At 44.7% G+C, this 12,500-nt stretch overlaps 1 protein-coding gene across 3 annotated transcripts in view; it reads left to right on the top strand.

Annotated features, from left to right (window-relative positions):
* Window positions 1-12,500, top strand: part of LOC135531089 (adhesion G protein-coupled receptor E1-like) — a 104,661-nt gene that overhangs the window by 23,144 nt on the left and 69,017 nt on the right. For all 3 annotated transcript variants that reach the window (XR_010453954.1, XM_064959219.1, XM_064959214.1), the window contains exons 2-5: window positions 2,113-2,349; window positions 2,602-2,727; window positions 5,600-5,731; window positions 10,047-10,090. Coding sequence is in view for 2 of the 3 variants with exons in the window: in XM_064959219.1 (XP_064815291.1) it covers window positions 2,113-2,349; window positions 2,602-2,727; window positions 5,600-5,731; window positions 10,047-10,090 (539 nt within the window). In the remaining variant the exon portion in view is untranslated. The remainder of the gene's footprint in view (window positions 1-2,112; window positions 2,350-2,601; window positions 2,728-5,599; window positions 5,732-10,046; window positions 10,091-12,500) is intronic.

Genomic DNA, 12,500 nt, shown 5'->3' with positions numbered 1-12,500 from the left:
GGGGACAGCCATTCTATTCATTCTAGCTCTACGGTCAATACTCCCCAAAGGCAGCCTGAAAAGTAGATGAATTTGTAGCTCGATTTTACTTATAAAAGTTTCTGGATGGTTCTGAAAACTTGCTAAATATAGCGACAAAGTCACTTTTATTGACAAAACTGGTCTGATACAAAAGTATTGATGTTTCTATCAGAGTAAAAATATCATGTGATTGATGACGTTTGAAGGTTTGGACGTCACAACAACCGTCTAGGACAGTACAGTGTGAAGGCTGAAACTGACAGTACAGTGTGAAGGCTGCAACTGACAGTACAGTGTGAAGGCTGAAACTGACAGTACAGTGTGAAGGCTGAAACTGACAGTACAGTGTGGAAGCTGAAACTGACAGTACAGTGTGGAGGCTGAAACTGACAGTACAGTGTGGAGGCTGAAACTGACAGTACAGTGTGAAGGCTGAAACTGACAGTACAGTGTGGAGGCTGAAACTGACAGTACAGTGTGGAGGCTGAAACTGACAGTACAGTGTGAAGGCTGAAACTGACAGTACAGTGTGAAGGCTGCAACTGACAGTACAGTGTGAAGGCTGAAACTGACAGTACAGTGTGAAGGCTGAAACTGACAGTACAGTGTGAAGGCTGAAACTGACAGTACAGTGTGAAGGCTGAAACTGACAGTACAGTGTGAAGGCTGAAACTGACAGTACAGTGTGGAGGCTGAAACTGACAGTACAGTGTGAAGGCTGAAACTGACAGTACAGTGTGAAGGCTGAAACTGACAGTACAGTGTGGAGGCTGAAACTGACAGTACAGTGTGGAGGCTGAAACTGACAGTACAGTGTGGAGGCTGAAACTGACAGTACAGTGTGAAGGCTGAAACTGACAGTACAGTGTGGAGGCTGAAACTGACAGTACAGTGTGAAGGCTGAAACTGACAGTACAGTGTGGAGGCTGAAACTGACAGTACAGTGTGGAGGCTGAAACTGACAGTACAGTGTGAAGGCTGAAACTGACAGTACAGTGTGAAGGCTGAAACTGCTCCTCCAATAGAAATCCCTGATCGCACTTACAGGATTAGAAATCGTGACTAGCGGTCGGAAATAAAAGTAATGATGAATCATTTTGAATAATTTTTAACTTCTCTCATTGACTTCTCAAACCCCAAACTGCCCTGATCTGCTTGGTCTATTATGCAAGCGTTCCATGTTGCGCATCTGGGTTAAGACTGCTGGACAGTGAGCGCCGACCTCTGCTGTACGCTTTTTGTTTTATCTGGTTTTATCTAGAAAGATCGCTCAGGGCGTAGAACCACACAGGAATCTATCTTGAAATCACAGCACAGCACTATTGATTGGGCTTGCTATTGATTGGGCTCGCTAGTGGCACAGCGGTCTAAGGCACTGCATCTCAGTGCTAGAGGCGTCACTACAGACACCCTGGTTTGACCAGGCTGTTTCACAACTGGCCGTGATTGGGAGTCCCAGAGGGCGGAGCACAATTTGCCCCAAAGGCTTCAGAAAGCTCCCATTGGTAGTTTTTTGGTTAAGTAATACCCTCCCACCCTCTGTGTGTCTGTCTGTCTGTCTGTCTGTCTGTCTGTCTGTCTGTCTGTCTGTCTGCCTGTCTGTGTCGCTCTCTCTCTTTCACTGTCTGTCTCTCTCTGTGTCTGAATCTCCCTCCCTCTCTCTGTCTGTCTGTCTGTCTGTCTGTCTGTCTGTCTGTCTGTCTGTGTCGCTCTCTCTCTCACTCTCTGTCTCTCTCTGTGTCTGAATCTCCCTCCCTCTCTCTGTCTGTCTGTCTGTCTGTCTGTCTGTCTGTCTGTCTGTCTGTCTGTCTGTCTGTCTGTCTGTCTGTGTCGCTCTCTCTCTCACTCTCTGTCTCTCTCTGTGTCTGAATCTCCCTCCCTCTCTCTGTCTGTCTGTCTGTCTGTCTGTCTGTCTGTCTGTCTGTCTGTCTGTCTGTGTCGCTCTCTCTCTCACTCTCTGTCTCTCTGTGTGTCTGAATCTCCCTCCCTCTCTGTCTGTCTGTCTGTCCGTCCGTCCGTCCGTCTGTGTTGCTCTCTCTCTCACTCTCTCTGTCTCTCTCTGCCTCTCTCTCTCACTCTCTCTCCTCGCAGGTCTTCATTTCACTCTACTGGGGAACATAGAGGCCAGAGATTGCGGCCTGGGCTTCATTGCCAATGGGAGTCAACAATGTGATGATACAGATGAGTGTAAAGAGTGGGACAATACCTCACCCTGTGGAAGTAATGCCGCGTGTTTCAACACATGGGGAAGCTTCTACTGTCACTGTCTACCTGGGTTCAGATCCACAACGACTTTCAAGTTTACTCCTTTCGCTGGGGAGTGTAAGGGTGAGGATTCAAATATCTGAGTGTGTGTGTGTGTGTGTGTGTGTGTTGTGTGTGTTGTGTGTGTGTGTTGTGTGTTGTGTGTGTGTGTGTGCAAGCGTGCGTGTGTGTGTGTGAATGCTGCATGTTAAGGGAATTAAACATTGCTTTGGCTCCTATCTCCTTATTTCCTCTGTTCAGGAAGTTGTCCAATAGAAAAGTGTTTTTGTTTTTGCAAAACACATTTTTTGAACACATATTTCCTTCTCTCTTCAGACCTCAATGAGTGCCTGGAGAAACCACCGGTTTGTGGCAGCAACACCATTTGCCTCAACACCATCGGGAGCTTCAACTGCCAATGTCAACCTGGGTTCAGAGTTACTGACACTGGACACTGTGCAGGTGAGTCCAAAAAGAGAGCATCAATGTGTGTGTGCATGTGTGTGTGTGTGTGTGTGTGTGTGTGTGTGTGTGTGTGTGTGTGTGCGTACGTGCGTGTGTGTGTGTGTCCACTGCAGATGAGGATGAGTGTGTGTGGGTTCCCCCGGTGTGTGGCGCTCTGTGCATGTGCACAAACACACCTGGCCGATACACCTGCACCTGTCCGTCAGGGCTCAGTAACCTCGGCAACAACACTGCCCCCTGCACAGGTGAGGTGGCCGAGGCCATGCTAGCTCTGACCTCTTACCTATGAAATCTAACGTCTGACCTTCGACCTTGTGACCCTCACTCTTTGAAGACACCTGTCAGATCTCACAACGCCTGGAAAACATGTTTAACACATCATTTAACCGCGTCACAGTGTGTAGTAGCAATTTGATGTCTGGATAGATGTTTAACCCCGTCACATGATGTAGGAGCAATTTGATGTCTGGATAGATGTTTAACCCCGTCACATGATGTAGGAGCAATTTGATGTCTGGATAGATGTTTAACCCCGTCACATGGTGTAGGAGCAATTTGATGTCTGGATAGATGTTTAACCCCGTCACATGATGTAGGAGCAATTTGATGTCTGGATAGATGTTTAACCCCGTCACATGATGTAGGAGCAATTTGATGTCTGGATAGATGTTTAACCCCGTCACATGATGTAGGAGCAATTTGATGTCTGGATAGATGTTTAATCCCGTCACATGATGTAGGAGCAATTTGATGTCTGGATAGATGTTTAACCCCGTCACATGATGTAGGAGCAATTTGATGTCTGGATAGATGTTTAACCCCGTCACATGATGTAGCAGCAATTTGATGTCTGGATAGATGTTTAACCCCGTCACAGGGTGTAGCAGCAATTTGATGCCCGACTGCACAGTTGATGATGTGGCACGCAGCCATTGGTGCAATGTAATAATTACAATTGAGTCAGCCTGGAATGTGACCACGTAAATCAGGGGATTCCAAAACTCTCCTCCGGGACACAAAGCCTTCCATGTATTGTAGCTATTCCACAGCTATTCACCTGATTCAACTTGTCAACTAATCTTAAAGCCCTTCACTAGGTGAATCAGGTGAGACAGTTCAGGAATACAACAAAGTGGTGAAATGTTTGGGTGTCCCAGAGGAGAGGTTTGAGAACCACTGACTTTAATGGCCCTAAACCTGATTGAACTGTGACCCCCACACTGACTTAAATGCCCCTAAACCTGATTGAACTGTGACCCCACACTGACTTAAATGCCCCTAAACCTGATTGAACTGTGACCCCCACACTGACTTTAATGCCCCTAAACCTGATTGAACTGTGACCCCAACACTGACTTTAATGCCCCTAAACCTGATTGAACTGTGACCCCCACACTGACTTAAATGCCCCTAAACCTAATGAACTGTGACCCCCACACTGACTTTAATGCCCATAAATCTGATTGAACTGTGACCCCCACACTGACTTAAATGCCCCTAAACCTGATTGAACTGTGACCCCCACACTGACTTTAATGCCCCTAAACCTGATTGAACTGTGACCCCCACACTGACTTTAATGCCCCTAAGCCTGATTGAACTGTGACCCCCACACTGACTTAAATGCCCCTAAACCTGATTGAACTGTGACCTCCACACTGACTTGAATGCCCCTAAACCTGATTGAACTGTGACCCCCACACTGACTTAAATGCCCCTAAACCTGATTGAACTGTGACCCCCACACTGACTTTAATGCCCCTAAACCTGATTGAACTGTGACCCCCACACTGACTTTAATGCCCCTAAGCCTGATTGAACTGTGACCCCCACACTGACTTAAATGCCCTTAAACCTAATGAACTGTGACCCCCACACTGACTTTAATGCCCCTAAACCTAATGAACTGTGACCCCCACACTGACTTTAATGCCCCTAAACCTGATTGAACTGTGACCCCCACACTGACTTTAATGCCCCTAAGCCTGATTGAACTGTGACCCCCACACTGACTTAAATGCCCCTAAACCTGATTGAACTGTGACCCCCACACTGACTTGAATGCCCCTAAACCTGATTGAACTGTGACCCCCACACTGACTTAAATGCCCCTAAACCTGATTGAACTGTGACCCCCACACTGACTTAAATGCCCCTAAACCTGATTGAACTGTGACCCCCACACTGACTTAAATGCCCCTGAACCTGATTGAACTGTGACCCCCATACTGACTTGCATGCAGCTGTCTGAAAGGCTTACTCCCTCTAGATAATCTCGCTCTCTCTCTTTCTCTTTCTCTCACTTTCTTTTTCTCTCCCTCTATTTCTCTCTCATTCTCTCTATCTCTTAGCATCATTATCCTCCTATTTTTCCACTTCCTCCTTATTATCAGCTATCTGAGCTGCTTACCGATCACTGCAGCTGTACACAGCCCATCTGTAAATAGCCCATCCAATCTACCTACCTCATCCCCATATTGTTTAAATTGACTTTTTTGCTCTTTTGCACACCAGTATTTCTACTTGCACATCATCTGTTCATCTATCACTCCAGTGTGAATTTGCTAAATTGTAATTCAATCACTGCTATGGCCTATTTATTGCCTTACCTCCTCACGCCATTTACACACAATGTATATAGACTTTTTCTATTGTGTTATTGACTATACGTTTCATGTGTAACTCTGTGTTGTTGCCTGTGTCGCACTGCTTTGCTTTATATTGGCCAGGTCACAGTTGTAAATTAGAACATGTTCTCAACTGGCCAACCTGATTAAATAAATATTAAATAAAATTTAAAAAATCATTAAAATATCATCATTATCCCTCCCCCTACACTCATCTCTCTTTTTATCTCTTTCTCCCTCAGACATAGATGAGTGTAATGAGATCGCTGGTATCTGTGGAGTGGGCGGGGACTGCCAGAACCAGAAAGGAAGCTACAGTTGCCTCTGTCGCCCTGGATACAGTAACTACGACAACAAACAGGCTCAGTGCTCAGGTGATTGTAGAATCTGCTACTATGACGCTTGCTTCCCACGACACCACACATTACAATACGATAACTTTGTCTCTTAGAAGAGGAAGGCCTGGATTGGAAATATAACTAGGCTCCTATTTTAACAGTCCTAAATTACCGCTATATCTAACATAACTTAACAACATCTACATGACCAAAAGTATGTGGACACCTCGTCTAACATCTCTTTCCAATTCATGGGCACTAATATGGAGTTGTTCCCCCTTTGCTGCTATAACAGCCTCCACTCTTCTGGGATGGCTGTTCACTAGATGTTGGAACATTGCTGCTATAACAGCCTCCACTCTTCTGGGACGGCTGTTCACTAGATGTTGGAACATTGCTGCTATAACAGCCTCCACTCTTCTGGGACGGCTGTTCACTAGATGTTGGAACATTGCTGCTATAACAGCCTCCACTCTTCTGGGAAGGCTGTTCACTAGATGTTGGAACATTGCTGCTATAACAGCCTCCACTCTTCTGGGACGGCTGTTCACTAGATGTTGGAACATTGCTGCTATAACAGCCTCCACTCTTCTGGGACGGCTGTTCACTAGATGTTGGAACATTGCTGCTATAACAGCCTCCACTCTTCTGGGACGGCTGTTCACTAGATGTTGGAACATTGCTGCTATAACAGCCTCCACTCTTCTGGGACGGCTGTTCACTAGATGTTGGAACATTGCTGCTATAACAGCCTCCACTCTTCTGGGACGGCTGTTCACTAGATGTTGGAACATTGCTGCTATAACAGCCTCCACTCTTCTGGGACGGCTGTTCACTAGATGTTGGAACATTGCTGCTATAACAGCCTCCACTCTTCTGGGAAGGCTGTTCACTAGATGTTGGAACATTGCTGCTATAACAGCCTCCACTCTTCTGGGAAGGCTGTTCACTAGATGTTGGAACATTGCTGCTATAACAGCCTCCACTCTTCTGGGAAGGCTTTCCACTAGATGTTGGAACATTGCTGCTATAACAGCCTCCACTCTTCTGGGAAGGCTGTTCACTAGATGTTGGAACATTGCTGCTATAACAGCCTCCACCCTTCTGGGACGGCTGTTCACTAGATGTTGGAACATTGCTGCTATAACAGCCTCCACTCTTCTGGGAAGGCTGTTCACTAGATGTTGGAACATTGCTGCTATAACAGCCTCCACCCTTCTGGGACGGCTGTTCACTAGATGTTGGAACATTGCTGCTATAACAGCCTCCACTCTTCTGGGAAGGCTGTTCACTAGATGTTGGAACATTGCTGCTATAACAGCCTCCACTCTTCTGGGACGGCTGTTCACTAGATGTTGGAACATTGCTGCTATAACAGCCTCCACTCTTCTGGGAAGGCTGTTCACTAGATGTTGGAACATTGCTGCTATAACAGCCTCCACTCTTCTGGGAAGGCTGTCCACTAGATGTTGGAACATTTCTGTGGAGACTTGCTACCATTCAGTCACAAGAGCATTAGTGAGGTCGGGCACTGATGTTGGGCGATTAGGCCTGGCTCACAGTCAGCATTCCAAATTATTCCAAAGGTGTACACAGGCCAGTCAAGTTCTTCCACACCGAACTCGACAAACCATTTCTGTATGGACCTCGCTTTGCTGTAACAGGAAATGGCCTTCCCCAGACGGTTGCCACAAAGTTGGAAGCACAGAATTGTCTACAATGTAATTATATGCTTTAGCTTTCAGCTTTCCCTTCACTGGAACTAAGGGGCCTATCGTGAACCACGAAAAACAGCTCCAGATCATTAGTCCTCCTCAACCAAACCGTACACTTTGCACTATGCATTCTGGCATGTAGCAGTCATCTGCTAAAAAACAGATTAGTCCGTCGGACTGCCAGATGGTGAAGCATGATTCATCAATCCAGAGAATGTGTTTCCACTGCTCCAATCACGGTGAGCTTTCCACCGCACCAGCCGACGCTTGGCATTGCACATGGTGATCTTAGGCTTGTGTGTGGCTGCTCGGCCATGGAAACCCATTTCATGAAGTTCCCGATGAACAGTTCTTGTGCTGACGTTGCTTCAAGAGGCCGCTTTTAACTCGGTTGTGAGTCTTTCAACTGAGGACAGACAATTTTTACACGATTTGCGATTCAGCGGCTTAATTGTTGTTGCTTCTAGATGTTTCCCCTTCACAATAGCATCACTTACAGTTGACCAGGACAGCTCTAGAATGGCAAACATTTTACGAACAGACTTGTTGGAAAGGTGGCATCCTATAACGGTTGCACATTGAAAGTCATTGAGCTCTTCAGGAAGGCAATTCTACTACCAGTGTTTGTCTATGGAGATTGCATGGCTGTGTGCTTGATTTTATACACCTGTCAGCAATGGGTGTGGCTGAAATAGCCCGAATCCCCTAATTTGAAGGGGTGTCCACATACTTTTGTATATATAGTGTAGCTTAACATAATATAACATAACATAATATAACATAACATAATATAACATAATGTAACATAACATAATATAACATAATATAAGATAACATAATATAACATAATATAACATAATATAACATAACATAACATAATATAATATAACATAACATAATATAACATAACATAATATAGCATAACATAATATAACATAACATAATGTAACATAACATAATATAACGTAACATAATGTAACATAATATAACGTAACATAATGTAACATAACATAATGTAACATAACATAATGTAACATAATATAACATAACATAATATAACATAACATAATATAATATAACATAACATAACATAATATAACATAACATAATATAACATAACATAATATAACATAACATAATGTAACATAACATAATATAACATAACATAATGTAACACAGACTCTCTCTGTTCCACTGGCAGCTTCCTCTTCCTTGTGTCCCAAATGACACCCTATTCCCTGTATAGTGCACTCCATTAGACCAGGGCCCTATTCCCTGTATAGTGCACTACATTAGACCAGGGCCCTATTCCCTGTATAGTTCACTCCATTAGACCAGGGCCCTATTCCCTGTATAGTGCACTACATTAGACCAGGGCCCTATTCCCTGTATAGTGCACTACATTAGACCAGGACCCTATTCCCTGTATAGTGCACTCCATTAGACCAGGGCCCTATTCCCTGTATAGTGCATGACATTAGACCAGGGCCCTATTCCCTGTATAGTGCACTACATTAGACCAGGGCCCTATTCCCTGTATAGTGCACTCCATTAGACCAGGGCCCTATTCCCTGTATAGTGCACTCCATTAGACCAGGGCCCTATTCCCTGTATAGTGCACTCCATTAGACCAGGGCCCTATTCCCTGTATAGTGCACTACATTAGACCAGGGCCCTATTCCCTGTATAGTGCACTACATTAGACCAGGGCCCTATTCCCTGTATAGTGCACTCCATTAGACCAGGGCCCTATTCCCTGTATAGTGCACTACATTAGACCAGGGCCCATAGTGCACTGTATAATAGGTTGTCATTTGGGATGCGTCCTAGGATGGTTACCATGGAGACATTTCATCACTGGTGTGCTGTGGGTTTCTGGGTGTTTTTATCTCCACCTCAACTTCCTCTCTGTCCTAGTGGTTAGAGCGTTGGACTAGTAACTGAAAGGTTGCAAGTTCAAATCCTGAGCTGACAAGGTACAAATCTGTCGTTCTGGCCCTGAACAGGCAGTTAACCCAGTGTTCATTGAAAATAAGAATTTGTTCTTAACTGACTTGCCTAGTTAAATTAAGATAAAATGTCTTCATTTATATCTTAGTGAGTTGGTTTCTGATGGTAAACATGGTTACCCATGGCAACAACTTGGATCTACTATGAGCATGATAAGGATGTGACAGTTTTCATTTGTGTGTTGTGTTGGTGTGGTGTGTTGTGGTGTGTAGTGTTGTTGTATCGTGGTGTGTTGTGGTGTGTGTTGTATTTATTAAGGATCCCCATTAGTTCCAGCCAAGGCAGCAGCTACTCTTCCTGGGGTCCAGTAACATTAAGGCAGTTTAAAAACATTACAAAACATTCACAACAGATTTCAGAACTCACTAAGTGTTGTGTTGTGTTCTTGTGTGTGGTGTAGTGGTGTGTAGTAGTGTGTTGTTGTGCATGTGTGATGGTGGTGTGTTGTGTTGTTCTGTGTTGTTGTGCAGGTGGGATTGTGTTGTGTTGTGTAGGTGTGATTGTGTTGTGTTGTGTTGTGTTGTGCTGTGTAGTGTTGATCCAGGTGTGATGGTTGTGTTTTGTAAAATGTACCTGCTGTGTAGTGTCAATCCAAATGGGATGGTTGTGTTTTGTGTTTTCTTTAGTACTGACCTGTGACCAGTTCAAAGCGAATGAGACTCCTGGACAGGTGAGTTTTACAGTACCTGGACCTGAAGTGTCCTTATACAGCAGCTGAACCGCTAGACATAGAATCTCCATTATGGCATCACTGACCTGAATGGGGAGGCTCATTCTACTCATTCTAGTTCTTTCACTGAACCATGTTTGAGTGGGGAGGTCCATTCTACTCATTCTAGATCTGTTGCTGAACCATGTTTGAATGGGGAGGCCCGTTCTACTCATTCTAGATCTGTAGCTGAACCATGTTTGAATGGGGAGGTCCATTCTACTCATTCTAGATCTGTTGCTGAACCATGTTTGAATGGGGAGGCCCGTTCTACTCATTCTAGATCTGTTGCTGAACCATGTTTGAATGGGGAGGTCCATTCTACTCATTCTAGATCTGTAGCTGAACCATGTTTGAATGGGGAGGCCCGTTCTACTCATTCTAGATCTGTAGCTGAACCATGTTTGAATGGGGAGGTCCATTCTACTCATTCTAGATCTGTAGCTGAACCATGTTTGAATGGGGAGGTCCATTCTACTCATTCTAGATCTGTAGCTGAACCATGTTTGGATGGGGAGGCCCGTTCTACTCATTCTAGATCTGTAGCTGAACCATGTTTGAATGGGGAGGCCCGTTCTACTCATTCTAGATCTGTAGCTGAACCATGTTTGAATGGGGAGGTCCATTCTACTCATTCTAGATCTGTAGCTGAACCATGTTTGAATGGGGAGGCCCGTTCTACTCATTCTAGATCTGTAGCTGAACCATGTTTGAATGGGGAGGCCCGTTCTACTCATTCTAGATCTGTAGCTGAACCATGTTTGAATGGGGAGGTCCATTCTACTCATTCTAGATCTGTAGCTGAACCATGTTTGAATGGGGAGGTCCATTCTACTCATTCTAGATCTGTAGCTGAATCATGTTTGAATGGGGAGGTCCATTCTACTCATTCTAGATATGTAGCTGAACCATGTTTGAATGGGGAGGCCCGTTCTACTCATTCTAGATCTGTAGCTGAACCATGTTTGAATGGGGAGGCCCGTTCTACTCATTCTAGATCTGTAGCTGAACCATGTTTGAATGGGGAGGCCCGTTCTACTCATTCTAGATCTGTTGCTGAACCATGTTTGAATGGGGAGGTCCATTCTACTCATTCTAGATCTGTAGCTGAACCATGTTTGAATGGGGAGGTCCATTCTACTCATTCTAGATCTGTAGCTGAACCATGTTTGAATGGAGAGGTCCATTCTACTCATTCTAGATCTGTAGCTGAACCATGTTTGAATGGGGAGGTCCGTTCTACTCATTCTAGATCTGTAGCTGAACCATGTTTGAGTGGGGAGGTCCATTCTACTCATTCTAGATTTGAATTCAATGATACAGATTAATTATTGCCAGGAAACATTCCCTCTAGCCCCCATACTTATTTTCCCTCTCTCTCTATCTCTCTCTCTAGCCCCATACTTATTTTCCCTCTCTCTCTCTCTATCTCTCTCTAGCCCCATACTTATTTCCCTCTCTCTCTCTCTCTCTCTCTCTCTCTAGCCCCATACTTATTTTCCCTCTCTCTCTCTATCTCTCTCTCTCTATCTCTCTCTCTAGCCCCATACTTATTTTCCCTCTCTCTCTCTATCTCTCTCTCTCTCTCTCTCTAGCCCCATACTTATTTTCCTCTCTCTCTCTATCTCTCTCTCTCTATCTCTCTCTCTAGCCCCATACTTATTTTCCCTCTCTCTCTCTCTCTCTCTCTCTAGCCCCATACTTATTTTCCCTCTCTCTCTCTGTCTCTCTCTCTAGCCCCATACTTATTTTCCCTCTCTATCTCTCTCTAGCCCCATACTTATTTTCCCTCTCTCTCTATCTCTATCTCTCTCTCTAGCCCCATACTTATTTCACTCTCTCTCTATCTCTATCTCTCTCTCTAGCCCCATACTTATTTTCCCTCTCTCTCTCTCTCTCTCTCTCTAGCCCCATACTTATTTTCCCTCTCTCTCTCTCTATCTCTCTCTAGCCCCATACTTATTTTCCCTCTCTCTCTATCTCTATCTCTCTCTCTAGCCCCATACTTATTTCACTCTCTCTCTATCTCTATCTCTCTCTCTAGCCCCATACTTATTTTCCCTCTCTCTCTCTCTCTCTCTCTAGCCCCATACTTATTTTCCCTCTCTCTCTATCTCTCTCTCTAGCCCCATACTTATTTTCCCTCTCTCTATCTCTCTCTAGCCCCATACCTATTTCCCTCTCTCTCTCTCTCTATCTCTCTCTCTAGCCCCATACTTATTTTCCCTCTCTCTCTCTCTATCTCTCTCTCTAGCCCCATACTTATTTTCCCTCTCTCTCTCTCTCTCTCTCTAGCCCCATACTTATTTTCCCTCTCTCTCTCTCTCTCTCTCTCTAGCCCCATACTTATTTTCCCTCTCTCTCTATCTCT

This window comes from Oncorhynchus masou, chromosome 5 (assembly GCF_036934945.1).
Source record: "Oncorhynchus masou masou isolate Uvic2021 chromosome 5, UVic_Omas_1.1, whole genome shotgun sequence".
NCBI classification, from domain to species: Eukaryota; Metazoa; Chordata; class Actinopteri; order Salmoniformes; family Salmonidae; genus Oncorhynchus; species Oncorhynchus masou.
This window is presented reverse-complemented; position numbering and strand designations above follow the sequence as displayed.